Below are 19,948 nucleotides of genomic sequence, written 5' to 3'. Positions count from 1 at the left end.
ATCCCACTGGCATCCCACCGGCCCCACTCCTTTCGACCCTCCGCCCCCCCGCCCAGCGGGGATATTAGGGAAAAGTTCTTCATCAGAAGGGTTGTGAGGCATTGGAGCAGCTCAGGGAAGTGATGGAGTCACCGTCCCTGGAGAGATTTAAGGGGCAGTGGATATGGCACCTGGGGACACAGGTTAGTGGTGGCCTTGGCAGCTCAGGTTAATGGCTGGACTCAATGATCTTAGAGGCTTTTTCCAATCTAAACCATTCTGTGATTTTATTGCAGTGTTGCTCATGATTTCTAGATCTCAGACCAGGGAGCTGAGGCATACGGTGAGGTGACCCCTGCAAGCAGCTCCCTGTCCTGTCAGTGCTGCTGGGATGGCACCAAGCAGATCCTCACAGGAGCCCTGGGGCCTGCCATGGCAAGCTTCCACCTTCAGGGGACCTGGGTGTTCCCAAAGAGATGCAAACAAAGGCACCTTTGTCTCTCTTCATGCTGAGAACGTGGCAGCGAGGGGAGCCCTCCTGTCCCCTGGGGAGTTTTGGCCGTCCTGTGCTCCTGACAGAGGCCATGCCAGTCTGTCCCTGCCAGGCAGTGAGGGGACGGCCCTGCCAGTGCCCCCAGAGCCACACGAGGCTACAAGTGCTGCAAAAAGCAGCTTCCAGGGACCTGTACCCAGAGGGAGGAATGTCCCCAGCCCTGTGGTGGGATGTGGGCTAATTCCAGCTCAACCTCAGCACCTGGCGCACCTGCAGGACACCGTGGCTGGCTCTGACGTGAGCTGGATTTGCCTCTGCTCACCCGGAGCCATCACCAGGGCTGCTCAGATGAACTCTCTGCAGCAGAGATGACGGATTCAGAGAGGCGGCATTCAAGGGACTTGCACTTTATTCAGCAGCTCTACGACGCCTTCTTTGGTGAGGAACAAAACCTCGCCGGCATTCTGATTCCAAACCTCAAAGACCGGGGGGTCCTCGCAGACCCTCTTCCCAGCCACCACCACGTAGGGATAGCCCAGCCTCTTGGCATCCTTCAGCCTTTTGCCGATGGTCAGCTGGCTCCGGTCGTCCAGCACCGAGTCGCCAGCGAGGTGGGGCAGCGCCTCGGCCACGTCATCGTACAGCCGCTCCAGCAGCGCCGCTCCCTCCTCCTCCTCCTTGCTGCCCCTCTTGGGGGGGATGAAGCACAGCTGGTAGGGCGCGATGAGGCTCGGCCAGCGGATGCTGTCCTCGCTGGAGAGCACCTCGATGGAGGCCGCCAGGATGCGAGTGACGCCCAGGCCGTAGCAGCCCATTTCCGCCAGCCGGGGCTTGTTCTCGGCGGAGGAGAAGACGGCGTTGGCGACGGACGAGTACTTGGTGCCCAGGTAAAACGTGTGCCCCACCTCGATGCCTTTGGTCTCGGTGAGTTTCTCCCCGCAGGTGGGGCACGAGGTCTGCTCCCCGTTCAGCGTCTCCACGTTGGCAGCGAAATGTCCCTGAGGGCACAGCAGCAGCCTGTCCTCGCCGACGTCCGCCGGCAGCTGGAACTCGTGGGACGTGCTGCCGCCGATGCTGCCCGTGGCCGCCCGCACCTTGACGAAGGGCAGGCCCAGGCGGGCGAAGAGGCCGCAGTAGGCGGCGCACACCTGCTCGTAGGTGCGCTGAGCCGCCTCCTCGGAGCTGTCGAAGGTGTACATGTCCTTCATGTAGAACTCCCGGCTGCGCAGCAAGCCGAAGCGGGGCTTGGGCTCGTCACGGAACTTCCTGGTGACCTGGTAGAGGCGCAGTGGGAGCTGCTTGTAGGACAGGCCGCTCTGCGAGGCCACCAGCGCCGTCACCAGCTCCTCGTGCGTGGGGCCCAGGCAGTAGCTGTGCTTGTGCCGATCCAGCAGCCGGAAGAGCTCCGGCCCCATCTGCTCCCAGCGGCCGCTGGCGCGCCACAGCTCGGCCGAGCACAGGCTGGGCAGGTTCAGCTTCTGCCCACCCACGGCCCGCATCTCCTCGTCCATCACCTTGATCAGCTTCTCTATGGCGCGCACGGTGGGCGGCAGGTAGCAGTAGCAGCCGGGGCTGGTGGGATGGATGAGCCCCCCCTGCAGCATCAGCCGCTGGCTGCGGCAGGTGGGCTCCCCGGGCCGGCCCTCGGAGCCCGCCTGGCCGCCCGGGAGCAGGGCCAGCGGCTGGAAGAGCTGCGAGAGCAGCAGGCGCCTGGCCCTGCCCGCCGCGCCGCCGTGCCCGGCCCGGGCCCCGCGCTGAGGGGCGCCCAGCGCCGGGAGACGGCAGCTCCTCAGCAAAGCCTCCATGGCGGGCACGGAGAGGACCTGCGGAGGGAGACGGGACGGAGCGGGGGTCAGGGTCTGCAGCCACCCTGACAGCGACACACGGGCTCCAGAGCTCGCACGGACCCACACACACCCGGGGGCGCACACGTGAGCGCGAGGGATGCACCGGCAGCCCTGCGCGGCCACGGGAATGCTGCACGGGCACACCTGGGCACCAGCCGGCTGTGCACAGACAGGTACCCCGTGCCACCCGAGCGCTGCCCAGCGCTCACACCGCCCTGCGCGCTTCCCGGGACACGCGCGTACCCGGGCACGGGCACGCACGAACGCGGCACGGGCACACCGGCACACACACACACACACACACCTGGCTGCACAGACGGGGACACCTTCCGGGGTGTACAGGTATGGGCACGGACACGTGGGGATGCCGCGGGGGAACACCTGAGCGCGCACACGCACACACCTGAGCGCGCACACGTGCACACGCACACACACACACACCTGAGCGCGCACTCACACCTGAGCGCGCACAAGCACACGCGCACACGCACACACACCTGAGCGCGCACTCACACCTGAGCGCGCACACGCACACGCGCACACGCACACTCGCACACACCTGAGCGCGCACTCACACCTGAGCGCGCACACATGCACACACACACCTGAGCGCGCACACGCACACTCGCACACACCTGAGCGCGCACACGCAGACCCGCGCGCGCACTTACACCCGCGGGGGCGCGCGCCCGGCCCCGCCGGCGCGGCCAATGGGGGGCCCCTCCCTGTCACGTGGGCGGACGCGCGCGGAGAGAGATGGACGGCGCGCGCCGCTCTCTATGGTTCCGCCGGGCGCGGTTGGCGCCCCCTGCCGGGCGGGAGGAGCGGCTGCAGCGCTGAGGGGGGGGAAAGTGGGTGGCGCCAGGATGGGGACAGGGCTCGCACAGGACGGGCGCCACCACGATTTGGGTGTCCTTTCCTAACTGGGACGCCTTTGCAAGGCTTGGAAAACCGAGAAGGTGCTGGTTCTTGGGAGAGGCTGCTGCTGTGGAACTTGCTGCCGTCCCACTGGCTCAGAGGGACAGTGGCCACTTGTCCCTCCTGCCCTTGGAAGAGCTGGCGTTCATCACCTCAGACAGCACTTTGCCAGCTCCATCCTCCCCCGCTGATCGTGGCTTTGCACATCTGGGGCATGTCCAGAGTGTGGTTATGGCAGACAGCCCTCAGCTCCACAGGCGCTGGATGGGAATTCCTCGTCTTTCCTAACCCCTGCTCCATCTCTGCCTCGGTGTTTGTCCAGCCTCACCTGCCCAAAACGATGTCTGCAGCAGGCACCACCAGGTCTCGGTGGAGCCACACTGCCCAGGGCAATGACCTGCTCGAAGCACTCGATGCCGAATGTTTTCTGTTTGTCCCTGAGGAGCCGCGGTTTGGGAATGGCATCATCCAGGTCAAACTCCACAGCTTGGCCCAGGAGTTCCGTCCTCCTGGAACAGTTCTTGCACAGTGCCCACCCTCGCGTAACAGTAAAAAATAGTAAATAGAGCCAGGACAGGACAAAAAGAGTCCTTGAAAGCAATGGGCCCATCTGTTCCCCTTGCAGGCTCAGTCTGGGGGCAGCACATCCCGAGTGTTCAGGGGCAGGACCACTTGGAGGGTGCCTGAAGGAGGGCTGAGAGATCAAAAGCCACCTTCTTAGCTCATTCCAGCTTCCTCCAACCCAGTCTGGCCGACAGACATCGCCTGACACCCAGTGACCACCTCCACTCTGCACTTTTCAGCCTCCTCCCTCAGCTCAGGGGGAGTTTAACATCTCTGGGGCACACAGTAAAGTACTCCACTGGAGGAGGAGACAGCACTTCACAGAAGAGTTAAATAATCCTCTTTAAATATAGGGAAATAAGAACAAATCCTTATTTTAAAAACGGGTTTTGAAGAAATCTTCACCATTCTTTTATGATGTGAAGTCCTCATGTTTACAGAGGGCTGGAAACGAGCAGAAGCAAGGAATTAAAGAGCACATCTTTGGTGCTCCGGGTTATCTAGAAGCATTGAAGTCATAAAACAGTTGAGCCTGTTCTGCCAGGTGACTCAACATCCTGTGTGCCCAGAGGGAGCTGTGGCAGTCCCTCAGCAGCTCCGTGCTGGAGCTGGGACCTGGCCCAGGTTCCCTGGCTGACAGGTGCCAGCTCCCAGAGCAGCCTGCCCTGCTTTTGTCAGGCAGTCACTTCTCCCTCCGTCTTTGTCACCACAATTAGACAGGCACTGCAAACGCTGTGGCTGTCCCTGAGGCTGGAGATCAGGATGGGTCCTGAGGGAAGGGAATTTGCTCACCCAGGTGCTGCTGTGTGTCATGGGGACATGCTGCAAACCCCTTTGTCCATCTGCCCAGGAACTGTGAGATTTTCACAGGCATTCAGGACAGAGGGGTTGTCTTCATTTCTATTGCTGGAGCCAGAGAAGTGAAACACATTTCCATCGGTGACTTATTACCTGCTGTGCTGATCAAAAGGACAAAACCATCTTGGATTGATTCTCCGGGGCAGTGTTTTAACCAGGAGAGTTTAAGGCTGCACAGGAGATGTGGTCTCTGGGGAAAGCTGATCTCTTATTAAATCAGCAGACAGGACTGAATGCGGGGCTCGGCTCAGGGGTTATGTGCCTGAAAGCCTGTCTGGGCTCCTTATTTTTTCCAGCTGTGCTGGGGGAACCTAATAAAGGTACTGCTGTCCCTGCAGCCTTTCACCAAACTGCTCCCCTGCTGCTTTGCTGGGGCTGATTTATGGCATTGGGGCCAAAAGAGTGGCCTGAGAGGGGCGTGTCCTGCACAGGAGGGGTTCAGCTCCTGTCTGGGGCCTCCCTCCTTGCCCCGAGGGATTTCCGGGAGGGAAAATGCCGAGGATGGAGAGAAGATAAATGAGAGATCAAGCAGGCAATAGCAGCTGTCTTGAATCAGTGCCTGGCACAGCACCAAAGAGGTCAAGGGGTCAGTGTGAGAGTAGCCACCGGGCTGGTGGAAAATGGTTCTTCCCTTTCCAGCAGCATCCCCAGGCAGCACCAGGCCAGGGCTAGGGAAGAGAACGTCAGGGCAGGTAAGAGGCCAAGTCATTCAGTGGTCAAACCTCTCTCCATCCTGCAGAGGATTTGCAGTTTGGGCTTGGGTTGGTTAGAGAGTGGTGGCACATGCCATCTGCCCGTGGACAGGCTCTTCCACAGCTCGTAGGGTCTGCGATCCCCCCAGTGCTGGCTCACAGCCTTGGCTCACTGATTTGATCCCCTCCAGTGATGTTACTGCAACTGCTGGACAATGTTTTTATGCCCACTGGAGTGGTGGTTACAGGTCCTGCCTCTGATGTGCCCCTTGGGGAATATAAAATTACTGCACAGCCCCTGCTCCCTGGCAGCTACCCAAGGTGCAGGTGCCCCCTCTGGGGTAACCCTCGGGTGCTTTCAGACAACACTTTGTTTTCTCCCTGCTGTTTCCCAGCCCTGCTGCACAGGGGAGGGGACATTCCCTGGGCAGTGGAGATGCTGGGTGCCACGGTGATGGTTGCCATGGCAAGAGCTGCCACCGTCCCTGTGGTCCTTGGGGACCAGAGCTGTCAGCACGTGGCTGCAGGCAGTCCTGGGGACATGGACAGCCAGGTGAGAGCTGGATGTGTGGGGGCAGCTGGACTTACTGGGGTAGCTCCTCTCACCTCCCAGACTGTCTGTGCCCGCTGGGAAGCAGCTCCTTGCACAGGATGGTCCAGGACACGCAGCTGAAGCTGGGAGCAGCCTGGGGTGGAAGCCTGGGATGTGCTGAGCACCCAGCAGGGAGCACACGCTGCCCACAGGCAGGGGAGCCTGGCAGGAGCCCAGCAGTGCCCACACTGCCTCTGCCTGCATCCTCAGGCCTTTGCCCTTTTCAAGGGATGCTTGGACAACTCTTCCCATTACTTTTGCCCTGTTGCACCTGCAAGCAAGCAGATGCACTTCATGGATGAGGGCAGCTGGGTTTGAGTCCTTTTAGGTGCCAGGAGCTCCCTGTTATCCTCAAAAAAAGTCATACTCTGCTGCTTAAAAGCCAGTTCTTCCTCTAGCACCATCAGCAGCACATTGCAGAGCCAGTGCAAGTAGGAGCCCTTCCCTCAGTACCCATTCCTGGAGCTGTATTCATCTTGGCAGCTTCCCCATGGAGAACCAGAACAAAGCCTAAAGGGCTCAAAGCAGACAGGGAAAGCTTTAGTTTGAAATAGTCCACCTTGGCTAGGGATGATCAGCAGGAATCCTCATGGCTTCTCTCCTTTATCCAGCTGAGTGAGGAACAGGCAGCTTGAAAGAGGTCAAGACATCTTGGTAATTGGTGGGGAACTTTCAGATTACACTTGAGTGGGGAGGTTGTGACACTGCTGCCCTTTGCTGCAGCTGGCAGGAGGGGACTGGTGAGCGAGCTCAAGGCTGCTTGAGGGATAATCAACTCTTTATGGCCTGCTGTGGCCAGAGCTGCTCCTGGAGGAGACTGGCGGGGCTCTCACTGTGTCCCCCTCCCTCCCCTGCAGTGTGGGCTCCCTTTGGTTAAGATGTGCCACTGTTGTTGTATCACTTGCTGCTGGCACAAGCAGCCTGGGCCTCAGCGGCTTTCTCAAACTGGGGGAACCTCAGGAGCAGCCAGGAGCCTGCCATTCACAGGATGGGAGCTGGGGAGGCCCAGGAGCACAGGACAAGAGAGACAAACTGCTGGAATTGTACCGTGCTTTCCCTGGGATAGATAGGAAGCACGACAGAGAGGATTCCCTGTCCTCTCTCTGCCTGGCTGGACACACAGACTTAGAGGAAGGGCCAGTGACACTGCAATTGAGCTGTAATTAACTATCTTCAGCTGGGATTTTAAAGAAATTACATACATGAGAAGAGGATGCCAGATCCTGCACATGCTCCCAAGGAAGGTGTGATGGCAGACACAGCTCACGCAGGGTTAAACACATCCTTTCAAACTCTGCTACCACGTAGAAGAGTTGCACATACCTGTTCTGGGTGGTGTTACCACACCTGAGTAGCCCCAGGTCCACCACAACTCCACAGAGAAGTGGGTCTGAAAAAGGGTTACCATAGCAAAGATGAGCAGGGAATGAAAACCTGGAGGGAGTGGAGAAAGTGAGAAGAGCAGAAAATGTCAGCAGCAATAAAAGCTGGCCATAAAAATGTACCAGGAGCACGTAGGTTCTCCCAGAGTTAAGTATATCAGGTGTTGTACAAGTGTTTAGACCAGACAGGAATAATTACATCTAGGTGTAATTACACGTTAGTTGTGGCTGATTAAGTATGCTAATTAGTCTGCAATTATCATTTGGTGGGGGAAGATAATGGAACACAGGTAAAACTGCAGCGATTTAAGGAAATCCTGGCTATTGTTCCCAAGGAGGAGGTCTCTGAAGGGAAATGCCTGAACAGTGATGTGGGTGAGGGAGGGTACAGAAATGCTGCCGGGGCAACAAAGGAGGGTTGTGCAATGCAGCCTCAGCCAAGGCCAGCACGGAAGGGCTTTGGCACCTGAACTGCAGCTTCAGCAGGGCTGAGGCACTTGGCAGCCTGGCTTTCTCCCTGGGAAAAGAGCAGTGTGCACCCTGGGAGAAGGTGTAGCAGCTGGGATCAGGGAGGGGCAGGAGCAGCTCCCACTGAGCCCACAGAGCTGCATGAAGACATTTATCAAGGAGACGGAGGAGGTGGGTGTGAAACTCCTCAGGCTGAAGAGTGCACCGAGTTGTCTTCTTTTGGCTGCTCATTCACGGCGGGGATTAGATTTATTAGCATGAAATGAGACTAATGAAGTAATTACCCATTGACAATGGGTAGCACCTAAATGCAAAACGGGAGTTTGTCCTCCTTGGACAAAATGTCACGGGGAGAGAAGGAAGTGGTGTGTGTAAAAAATCGGGACAACTGGCATCATGAAGCTGCGTGGAGCTAGTGGGGCATAAGCGAAGGGTTAAAGGCTCAGCTGCGAGGTATTTCTTTTATTGCAGGTGTGTCTTGGGGAAAAGATAAGTGAAGGTTCACAGACTTCAAAGACATTCCTACAAACATCACCTCCCACCACCTCCCTCACAATGCCCTGGGTGTCTCACCCAGACTTTTCTCAGTTATCACAGGCCACGTGGAACGACACAAGAAGCACAGAGAAATGATCAACAGCTGCTGAAAAGCAAGCAAGCACTCATTCAAAGACACCCCTTGGAACAGTACGCCGGCCAGAGCTTTATTTTCAACAGCCCATACAACCAAAAACCAAGAGCAACAGCAATGGTGTGTGTGCATGTGTGTGACTGATACAGTGCAGTACCCAATCACAGCATACAAAGTTTCCAATAAATTAAGGAGTGAAAAAAAACCAAACACAGTGCATACCTAAAGATCATCAGTACATAAGTGAAACACAGCCTAAGTAGAAGTATTTGCATATCCTCTAGCTGTTTTAACATTGCCCTTTCAAAGCTAACCAAACCATACTTGCTCTGTGCAGACTATACAAGCACTGGGCTTGATTGTAGCTTCACCCCAGGGACAATTCCCTCGTGGGGGCAGGAAGGCAGGTCACACCCTGAGAATCAACACTTGCCTTCCTGCGTACCCCTGGTGCAGCCAGGAGGCGTGGCAGGCACTCCTGGATCACTGACACAGCTCCAGGGCTCAGGCAGCACTGAGGACACTCTGCACTGGCTGTGTCTCCCCATGGAATGCTGCCCCTGTGCAGGATTTGAGGGGGGTACCTTACTTGCATCACTGAGTTACAGCCCAAGCTTATTCCTGCTACTGCTTTATCATTGGTTTCATCTGGACCTTAAACATCCATCTATCAATAAATAAAATCATTGGTTTAGCACGCATAATAAAATTACACCTCCCACTGGTAACTGTTTGAGAAGTTCTCTGTGTTACCCTCTACACAAGCCTCAAGAAAATTACTTTCTTTTCCATCAGGCTCAGTAAGGTTTCAAGTAACAATTTTCAGTACTGCTTGGACAAGACACAGGCTTGGTTTGGAACCCTGATTCTGGCTACAGGGTCAAAACATCTCCACACTTCTACACTCAAGTGTATCAAGTCCACGACTGTGCCATTTTCACCTGCGAGCAGCAGAAGAGGGAACTGACAGTACTTGCTGTTATTCCCTCCCCAGGTGACTGAAACAGTCCTTTTACAAAGCCTATCAACCTAACCCAGCTAAAATGAAAAGCAAAAACGTCGCTCAAGTCAGAACCAAAGCCTGTGTGTATCAAGATTCACATCAAGAGTTCTCATCCACAGCCACTTGCTCTAACAAACCTCCTATAAATGCAGCCTTGACTTCCTTCTCCCACAGGCCAGGACAGAACAATCTGAGATCAGCCATACCTTCCTCCAACTGAGTACTTATAAGGCACTAAAATTAAGCCACAACCAAACAACCCCAAAAAAAAACCACAAACCCAAAAGAAACCCAAACAAACTGACCCACAAAGAAATTAAAATTTGGCTATATGAAATAGCAGCAATTTTTTTTCAGTGGTCTACAAAGCCAGAACATTGATACTTTGGGGCAAAAAAAACCAATGCACTGTTGGCCAAATACAAAACACCTAAAAACCTACATCCATTCACACTTCATAATCAAAAATCAGTACAAATCTGATAGGCACAAGTAAAAAGCATCTTCTTCACACCTCAGTGCTCAGTTTTCCAGCAGAAGCCAGGCCTGGGGAGCTCAGCTGCCCTGCAGACAAGGTGAGCAGCCCAGCACTGCCATCAGGCAGCTGGAGGAGGATGGAGTGGGGATGAGCCACTGCAGAGCTGCTCCAGGACACTGACTGGAGGCAAATGTTTCTAACAACATGATTAATTAGACAATGTGTTCAGCTTTGGCACCTATTTCTGAGCCCTCCCTCCTGTTTTCAGAAGTCATGTTAAATATAGCTGGTGTAACTCCAGTGTCTTCAGCCATTCCCATTATTTTTCTTCTGCCTGGAAATAGGTGAACTCACCTATGTCACTACATTAGATACAAAGGCTAGCACTTCAGATTTCTTAAAAACAATCACTCTGAGTTTGGAAAACTGGTTTTAAAACATACAAAGAAATACTAAACATAAATGTGTAAAGCAGGAATTCATACCTTTAAACATCAATAAGAATGAGCTTATTTGGAGAGCAATAAAGCTTTTTTTTTAAAGGATACACTGACTAGCTATAGGTAAATTCCTCTTTCCCTGATTGCTTGGTGAGCTCAGCCAGGCTCAGTGCCTTGCAGCTTTGCAGATTTTGTCATACACTTCTGGAAAGGCATCCTTGCAATTCATCTCCTCCCTCAGCTTGTGGTACAACGAGCCATCAAACATATCCCAGAACTCCTCACGGGTCATGTAACAATCTGCATACAGCATCTGGAAACTGGAGAGAGGCGAAAAAGAAGAGACAGAGATTCAGTGTTAATTGAGCCACAAGATTTGATACAGAATATTAAAAAAAAAAATCAGCACAAGTTATGAATAGCAAATACTTAACAAAACAAAAACATCAACAATGCTTTTTAAAAGCAAGCAAATACAACAGCTCACATGGATTATGCTGGGACACTCAGCCAGTTATGTTTTGTGGATTTAGTATTTTTTTCTGCCTATTTTCTTAGGATCCATGTAGGTACAGTCATAGAATCTCATAGTTGCCTGCATTACAATATTCCATTCAAGACAGATTTAACAATAAATCCTTTGACTTTTTCATTTCTTTGGACATTGAGAATAGAACTAGGAAGGCAAAATGAGACCAGGCCAAGATAAATTCATAGTGTAAACAAAGCATGGTGTAACAGAGGTCCATTTACAAATTAAATCCTTCTTCAGCTGTGGACTCTTCCTCACTCCCATGGTGTGCTCTCTAAGCTGCAGCTACCATCAGAGTACAGCAACAAAACACAACCTAACATAGAAGCTCTATTGTTTTGTGTGATTACGAAACTGGAAGATTAAGCATTTATCCATTGCTCATTTCCCAGTGACAGGTAGAAAACAGACCCAACTTTGTCAGTAAAGAGCTTTAAATTAAAATCCTAATTTCAAGTTAATGAAAAAAAAGCTTAAAATTAACTTTGGGCTGCTTTGTTCTCTGGCAAATCACTTCTTGCAGCTCAAAGTCATTTGCAGTCCCCAAATCATCTCGAAGCAGCCTTGCCATTATTGCTCAGCCACACGGGACATGATCACTGTTAGACTGAGAAGTAGGTCAAAACAGAAATGGGGATAAATTAGACTGATGGTGTAAAAATACCATGTAGTTGCTTTTTGTTCCTGAGAAACCAGCCTGTGGCTGCTTCTCCACTGACACCGCTCCAGCAAATTAGGCTGGCTCCAGTCTGTGACAGATGGTGGGCACATGCCTCACGCCCACTGTGGTCCTGTGCAACCAGAACCCAGGCAGGGAAAAGGAAGCTCTGGAGCACAAGTTTTGAGGGAGGAAAGAATGCCACCGGCACACAGGGACTGAGTGCAGGGACAGCCAAGGCTGGCCCCCTGGGCAAGGACAACCCAGCGCAAGGACGGCGCAGAGCGGCTCCATGATGCTGCAAGGACTGCAGGGAGAACAGCCCCAAGGGCAGGCAGGGAAGCTGTCCAAACTTTTGGGATTCCTGAATCATGTATTCCAAGGATGTATTTTGTAGCGGCAGACTCTGCTCCCAGAGCAGCCTGGAGCTGAAAGGTGATCTGAAATCACCCAGCTCCCAACTACACTGCCAGAACTTCAGCCAATGTGTCCTTTCGTTTGGTTGGTTTCACAATCAAATAATAAAGTGAAATCATATTTAAAACTCACCAAAATTAGAAATTTAAATTAGTTTCCAATTGTTGTGGTTGTTAATACAGTATTAAATATTAAAGTTCTGTAGGATAAATAACTGTGATTAAACCCCATGGGTGTGAATGACATGACATGATCACTATTCTGAGGAGCGGGGTCCTTACCCGTGCACACTTCTTACAAACTTCTCCATCTGCCTCATTGAAGCCCTGGCTTCAAACTGTTTGCTTTTGGGCTCTCCATAAGCTCCTATATCCACGTAGAGCTCAGCTTCATTTCCTTTGGGATGGACCATACCAGGATTGTTGGGCAGTATGAAAGGACATAACCAGATAGGATACACCTGCAGGGGCAGGAAAACACTTTATCACTTGTTTTTTAACACAATCATCCTTTAAGCTCTTTAATAAATGTGGCAAAATAAAGAGTAAAGAGAACTTTCTCCCAGTCTTGGGCTGAAACTTTTGCTTTCAGCTCTTCCTTCTCAGCTGTCCTGGTGGTGTTTTTAGCTGCACTAATGACCGTAACACAAACAGATTGAAAATGTCCTCCTAGAATTACATCTCCTCCCCTTAAATATTTGAAATTAAAAGGGAAAAAACTCCAAAACACCCACAAATAAACCACCCCCGATCTCAAAGCAACAACTGAATAAACATTCTGAACAAAAAGAGAAGGAAGTGTTTTCTTTTCCAGGTCAGTCCAAAATTGAAATGATCAAAATTGAAATTCTACACTAACTAAAATAAATTCAGAAATAAAAGCAAGAAAGGGAAATAAAGCTCCACAGTTGGTGCTTGGTGAGACCACCAATCATTTTAGGTGGAGATCAGTTCAAATTTTAGTAAGTGATGAAGTCTTTTAGAAGTGTCAGCTTCTACCAAAGCCTGAATCTTTTCCTTAAAGCTTCTCTTTTTCAGAAAGCTGTGTTTATTTCTGCTGCAGCCTTGCATCACGGACTCACAAAGCACAGCACTCCCCAGGACACAATAATGACCTTCTGCACGAGCAGGATATTATGTCTTAACATCAACAGCCACAGTCCTTATCACAAAGAACCCAAGATTTGCTGAGTTCTAAGGAGATGAGTTCTTACATTAAGGTCAACGTGGAAGGTCTGGATGGATTTTTCAAGGCCCTTCATTGGCACCAGCATGTCCTGCACAACATGGTGCTGCTCATACAGCTTCCTGATGGCTTCTCCTTGGGTGAGCTTCAGCAGAGAGATTTTCGGGGGGACCATCCAGCCAAACAGGTAACGGAACACGGGGTTATTGCCGAAAGGAATGATATCCTTCCAAGAGGAAAGAAAAAGAGTCTGGCTGAAGAATGTGTAAGTGGACCAAAAGAACACTTCAGAGCCCTCAGGGCAATATTAAGCCAGATTTTCAATGAATTTAATTGCTGATACTTTGCTGAACTACTACAAGTTAGCAAATTAGAGGGGGCTGGACTGCACTTGGCTACAGAGCCTCCTCTGCTTACCACTGATTTTCAGTTGCATGACTCACAACATATCCAGCCCCAAATAATTTCAGAAAATAAAAGAGAGCAACAGGCTATTATCTTGCAACAGCCGAGGGAGGACTGCAAAAGGAGCTAATTTTACAGAAGTTTTGCAAGAATAACCAAATTTCTCAATAGCATTTTAAAGCCGTAAGATTTTAATTACCACCCGCACAGCCAACTGCTGTTTGCCTTCTGCAGGAGCTGAAAGGATCTGGTACCTCACTCCAGAGATTCAAAATGTAGTAACAGGAATATTTCAGAATGTCAAATCAAGTTTTGCGTAAGTACACTCGACAGTAAACACATTTATAAAATTCTAAGTAATGACCTGATTATATAATTACTTTAGGTGGGGCACTTTTTTAGCCAGAATTTCACATTCATGGTTTTTTCCACCATCTGAATTTGGAAATCGCTCAGTAGGTACAAAAATTTAATGCTGAAATTTAATACTTACTTATGTAAGTAAGAAACATAAGGTCTAAATTCAGAAAAGCACTAAACCAAAAATTAGGAGTTTCTGATACAACACCTTATACGTCAAGAAGTGTCTTTGGATTTGCTGCAGCCAAATGCAGGACTTGTAAATTTGCCATAAACTTTGCCATTTTTTTCTGCCCTTAAAGACAGAAGTTGCTGCCAAGGGGAAGAAGGTAGATTGCACCTACACTGTGAAAGGGCAGAGTACCTTCCTGCAGATATATCTGAATTTTGGAACAGGTCTTACTTGGAGCTCCCAGAAGATACTGCGAGTATGTCTGTGGTAGTAATGTCTAGAAGGAATGTACTCCACTCCAGTCCTGTCAGCTTTCAAATACTTCTCCACATGCTTAAAGAACCATGGCTTGTAGTAGTTGCCAATTCTGTTTATCTACAAGAAAACATGAATTCATTAGGTAACAATTACACCTTGCTAGACAACCGAGTATGTCCCCAAATTCCTTTCCTGGGAGGAATCTGTGCTGTACCCTCTGGATAAGAGGGTCACAAAGCATCTAGGGAGCCTTCACCCCACTTGCAAGGCTCCTTCTTAGCTTTCTTGCCATTAAGGTTTAAGTAATGCTTCCCACTGACAAGCTATTTAAGAAGCCATGAATGTGACAGAACCGAATTCCTAAAATGCCAATCTCTAAACCCACCATTAATCCAAAATCTCACATGGCAGAGAGGAAACATCCAGCATGAACACACCTTCCTGTGCACGCCCCTGATGTGTTTTTATTAACAGAATTAAAAGCTTGCTGGGAAAAAGAGTTGCTCTGAATAACTGCAGTTCAAAGCAGCATTGTTCAGTCCATGAGAAAAGATCCTTCTCTTCCTCCTCCTCAGAACAATGAGATCAGTGGGTCATTTCTCACCAATAAAAGCGATTTAGAGAACAGATTCTGTCATAGTAGAAATTAAAATATTCTGATGGACTGATCCAAATTTTAATCCTTCATTAAGAGATTCTTCCAATTCTATAATGGTTTTATCCTAGTACAGCTTCAGTTAGAGCTTGGGAGTATTTTTTTTATTGTGAGTAACTTCCCTTTAGTTACCTTGCTTTGCTCAGCTTCATCAGTCAAGACTCCTGTCATGATGACTGCTTCATCCAAGGAATACATAAGTCCTTCCACAAAACTATTCTCCTTTTTCTTAGACTCTTCACTGAACTTCTCACAGATCTTCTGCAGTCCTCTTACTGGCTTGTAATGTATTTTGACATATTTCTTGGCAGGAATCATTTTTATTTCTGCTGCAACCAGGAAACCCAGAGTACCACAAGACCAAGGCACTGCATAAAATAGGTCTGAGTTTTCAGTCTGCAAAAAGTATGTATGTCATACTAAATCATATATCCACACCAATAACTGTCAATGACATTGTAAATGATAGCAAATTAACATTTTGTCTTACTGGTGAACATCTCACAAGGCTTCCATCAGCAAGAACAAGTTCATAGGCCACACAGGTGTGCTGAAAAAGTCCATAGATATGGGATGAAGACTCAATGCCAGTTCCCATGATCAGGCCACCTTATCAAGAGAGCACACAACAAATCAAATGAAACACGCTCCAAACTGTGGGTGATTTATGACAGCAAACCTCCACTTTATAAGCTCTTTTAAGACTATTAAAAAAAGGTGCTTATAACATAAATACCACAAAGAACATAAGGCTCGACAGAGTATTTCCAGAACCTTTAAAACAATGCAATTAAAAAACCCTAATGGAAGTGCAGCAAAAGGAGTCTCTTGTCATCAGCAATCCTTACCTACTGTGAGGTCATCAAGCTCTGGTACCACAGGGATAGTCCAGCCCATGGGATTCAGGTGTGCAGTCAGCTGGCCCATGGACACCAAAGGCTCCACACGAACCACCTAAAAAGCAAAAAAAACCCCAAAAACCAACAAAACCTCACCCTAAGTTCTCTACAAACATAGATTAAGAGTTCAGCATTAATGATGCCAAAACATGGCTAACCGGATACACCTCCATCTGTTATCAGAACTCAGAGACTCACTTTCCTAAGAGAGCTACTAAAAATAGTGGGAACTGTTTAGTGATTCCTCCTCTGCCTCAACATCTTGTTGCTCAGTGCCCAAGCCCATAAATCAATCTGGTCTTTTAGACTTCAGCACACAAAAGCCAAGCAATTCCATATGCTGGGTTTTTCAGATGGAAGGATCCAAGCCCACATTGCAAACCCTTGGAATGTGATAGGTCCGCTACGAAATTTTGTCCTTTGTGGAATCTAATCCCTTCAACTCCAAGCATCGTGAATAAAACTATTAAATCCATTACAGTGAATGCTTTGTGGTGGGATTTGTTACCTGTCTTTCACTGTCTACTTCCAGAACATCCATTAAGTTGATCATGATGTTCTTGTGGGTCTTCTTGTACTTGCCAACGCGGAGTGACACCGTCAGCCAGCCGGGCCGGCCCGTGCACATGTACCTCTTGCTGCCTTCCTTCTTCCATTCCCGGACCTGCGGGAGCCAACAGCTGTCAGACAAGGGATGCTTTGGAAGCCTCTTTGCAGCCCTCTGAACTTCTAAATGAGGTATGACTCATTTAGAGTGGTTTAGTTATGTAGAGGATACACTTCTAATATCCTGTAGCTCTGGGGTTTTCTTTTGGGGGAAGGATTCAGAAAGATATGACACTGTTAACAGAGTTTAAAAAAGCCTCCTCTAAGGGAGGTATTATGGCTGTTATACTCTTAGTTCTAACCCAAAACACACCAAAAGTGGTCTGAGCCTCCAAATGACCAGGCAAAGACAGACAACTTGGTCTAGTGGAATCAACCTTAAGCAACCTGGTCTAGAGGAAGATGTCCCTGCCCATGGCAGGTGGGGTTGGAGCAAGATGATTTTTAAAGTCCCTTTCCAACCCAAAGCCTCCTAGGATTCTACAAAAAGTTGGGAAGGAAAATGTGCAAGCCATACATATGAGCCATGAATTCTGCAAAGCCACAGTGGTTAACACCCAGAGAACAAACAACTGCGTTTTCTTCAAAGCTGAATTGCTACTACAGCTGGTAAAAAAACCCCAGCCAACAACCCCAACCCCTCCGAGAATAATTCCGTGCACATGAACATCCATCTGCATCTGTGATGAGAGAGACAAGGCAGGAAACAGAGGCGGACGTGACAGAATTACCACAAACACCAGAGAGCACAGAATCACTACGGACATCTGCATTTCTGGGCGGAGGAAAAGTTTAATCAGCGCATGAAGCAGCTGCTGGAACCGGCGGTGCCGAGCAGCAGGGCGTGAGTGGAAGCACAACACGCTTCGAGCCTGCGGTCCAGACCGATGCGTTTCCATGTTGCACACACGTGTGTCCCCGAGCTCACAGCACATCCCTGAGCGCACCGCGGTGCCAGCGGCCGCAGGGAGGCAGTTCCACGGGACTTCCAGCGGGACAGGAGCCCTGCAGGGGGCTGAAAGCCCCGCTGGCCTTTATTCCCTTGCTTTTGCCCGCTCCGGCTGGACTTTGCCCCGGGTGCGCAATGGCGGGGTGGGGTGGGGAGGACAGAGAGCGGGATAAGGACACGCTGTCCCCTCGCAAAAGCCGCGGCACCCCCGGGGTCCCGCGGCGCGGTCAAGCCTCACCTGCTCCTGGATGTGCCGGACGCGCTGGGCGTGCTGCCGCGGGGCGCTGTGGAGGCGCCACACGGCCCATGCGCGCAGCTGGTAGTAGATGTCGAAGAGGATGGAGAGCGGCATGAGGAAGAAGCAGACGAAGACCCAGCGGTGGTGCACCAGCACGGCCTCCAGGCCGCGGTGCCGCACCCAGAGCAGCAGGAGCAGCAGCCCCGCGCCCACCGACCACAGCGCCGACATGACGCCCACCGCCCGCTCGCGCTCCATCACGGCCGCGCTCCCTTATGGGACCCCGCCATGCCGCGCCCGCCGCTCGCGCGCTCGCCGCCCGCGCCACGCCCCCCCGCCCCCATTGGCCGAGGCGTGAGGCGAGGGGAGGGAGACGGCCAATCGGAGAGCTCCGCGGAGATCGGACCAGGCGCTGAGGGCGCCGATTGGCTGCGCGCGGCCGGCCCCGCGCTCCCCCTCATCGCCGCGGCCACCGGCCCCCCCCCCGCGGCGGGGGTGTCACCGCCTGGGGACTGAGGGGGACTGGGCTGAGACCCCCGGGAAGGACTGGGAACGGGGAAACGGGGACCGGGACAGGCTCAGACCCCCGGGAAGGGCTGGGAATGGGGAAACGGGGACCGGGACAGGCTCAGACCCTCGGGCAGGGCTGGGAACGGGGAAACGGGGACCGGGACAGGCTCAGACCCCCGGGCAGGGCTGGGAACGGGGACCGGGACAGGGTCAGACCCTCGGGCAGGGCTGGGAACGGGGACCGGGACAGGCTCAGACCCCCGGGCAGGGCTGGGAACGGGGACCGGGACAGGGTCAGACCCTCGGGCAGGGCTGGGAACGGGGACCGGGACAGGGCTAGACCCCCAGACAGGGCTGGGAATGGGGACTGGGACAGGGTCAGACCCTCGGGAAGGACTGGGAATGGGAAGGACAGGGTCAGACCCCGGGAAGGGCTGGGCGCTGGTCCCGAGACAGGGGCTGGGTGGGCAGGGGACAAGGGCTGACGCAGAGGGGACCCCCCGGTCAGGGTGGGGGACAGGCCCGTGGTGGTGCTGTGGCGACCAGTGTCCCCTGAGCAAGGGATGCACCCTGGTGCCCTTGGGTTGGGGTCTGGAGCAATACACCTCCACATCTCTCACCTGTGCATCCCTCACCTGTGCACCCCTCTGGTGTTGTAGGCACAACAACCCGGCAGTGCAGGTGTCTCCACAGTGCCGTGCAGTTCCATTTCGAGAATAAAGAAGGGGACACCTCCTTTCAGAACACGGCTTGCTCTCTAAAACCCTGGCAGAAATTTCCTATTCATGATGGAACCACGTGACAGAAGATAAATAAAGTCTGTGAGAAAGATGAGGTTTTGTTTTTTGAAGTTGAAATCCCTCAAGGGATGTGCTGCTTGAGAGGACAGTGGCAGAGGTCCAATGACAGCCCCACGAGGTCCTGGCACAGCCAGCACTGTCAGGGACCCTGGAATGGCAGAGACTTTGCCATGGCACTGCTGGGTTCAGAGAGGAACATGGAATCCAGGTGTTTCATGTGGACACAGCCGTGGTGATGTCACACAAGTGTCAGGAGTCACACAGGTGACTCCTCTTGGCCAGCAGGAGAAGTGCTGACCTTGTCCTTTGGATGATTGATAGCTGGGAGATGGAAAATTGAGACAGGGAAGGATCAAGGTTCAGAGCTCAGCTGTGGCAAGCCAGCCACACCTTTCAGCCCTCTTCAGATACATGGAAGGCTTTGTTTTGAAGCCCACTTCAGGATTTCATGGAACCATTCACTGAATGGTTTGGATTGGATGTACCTTAAAGATCACCCAGTCCCAACCCTTTGGCCATGGGCAGAGCCACCTTCCCTTAGAACAGTTTGCTCAGGTCCCCATGCAACCCGGCCTGGAACAATTCCAGGGATGGAAATTTTAGCACACTGCTTTTTTGGGGTCTGTCCCACTGCTTTTATTGAAGGACTAGACTGAGACTTCACAGCTCTCATATTTGGAAAGGGTCTCCTAATTTCCAGACTAAATTTATTTCTAGCCAAATTATATTTGTTGCACTTGTGCCTAGTCTGCTCTTCTTACATATGAGCTGATTGATATTATCTGCTTTTATTTATCAGTTCATCTGCTGATGGAAATCATTCATGCAAAAGAAGGTTCCCATGCTATAAGAGGGGTTATTTTAACCCCTCTGAAGGACCTAAATAATTATTCCTGATCTGAATGTGATCAAGCACTGGGCTTATTGAATAACAGCATCATTAATTCATAAGGGGATGT

The 19,948-nt window shown here is 51.5% G+C and overlaps 2 protein-coding genes across 4 annotated transcripts; both read right to left on the bottom strand.

The window, feature by feature from the left end:
• Nucleotides 1-238: 238 nt before the first annotated feature.
• Nucleotides 239-3,068, bottom strand: PARS2 (prolyl-tRNA synthetase 2, mitochondrial). 3 transcript variants are annotated; one of them, XM_038144300.1, is made up of 2 exons: nt 2,991-3,068; nt 239-2,295 (listed from the first exon to the last, which is right to left on the bottom strand). In XM_038144300.1, the coding sequence occupies exon 2, from the start codon at nt 2,275-2,277 to the stop codon at nt 865-867; it is 1,413 nt and encodes a 470-aa protein (XP_038000228.1). In that variant the 5' UTR covers nt 2,278-2,295; nt 2,991-3,068; the 3' UTR covers nt 239-864. The 3 variants fall into 3 exon arrangements, with proteins under 3 accessions (XP_038000228.1, XP_038000229.1, XP_038000231.1); XM_038144301.1 differs by having other exon boundaries at nt 2,955-3,057; XM_038144303.1 differs by lacking the exon at nt 2,991-3,068 and adding an exon at nt 2,624-2,789.
• A 5,401-nt stretch (nt 3,069-8,469) lies between these two features.
• DHCR24 (24-dehydrocholesterol reductase) lies at nt 8,470-18,015 on the bottom strand. The gene is made up of 9 exons (XM_038144832.1): nt 17,680-18,015; nt 16,395-16,550; nt 15,836-15,941; nt 15,478-15,596; nt 15,120-15,383; nt 14,306-14,449; nt 13,166-13,363; nt 12,234-12,412; nt 8,470-10,665 (listed from the first exon to the last, which is right to left on the bottom strand). The coding sequence occupies exons 1-9, from the start codon at nt 17,935-17,937 to the stop codon at nt 10,512-10,514; spliced, it is 1,578 nt and encodes a 525-aa protein (XP_038000760.1). The 5' UTR covers nt 17,938-18,015; the 3' UTR covers nt 8,470-10,511.
• Nucleotides 18,016-19,948: the final 1,933 nt, after the last annotated feature.

This window comes from Motacilla alba, chromosome 8 (genome assembly GCF_015832195.1).
Source record: "Motacilla alba alba isolate MOTALB_02 chromosome 8, Motacilla_alba_V1.0_pri, whole genome shotgun sequence".
Taxonomy (NCBI): Eukaryota; Metazoa; Chordata; class Aves; order Passeriformes; family Motacillidae; genus Motacilla; species Motacilla alba.
Note: the sequence above shows the minus strand (reverse complement) of the source record. Positions and strands in the feature narration are given on the sequence as shown.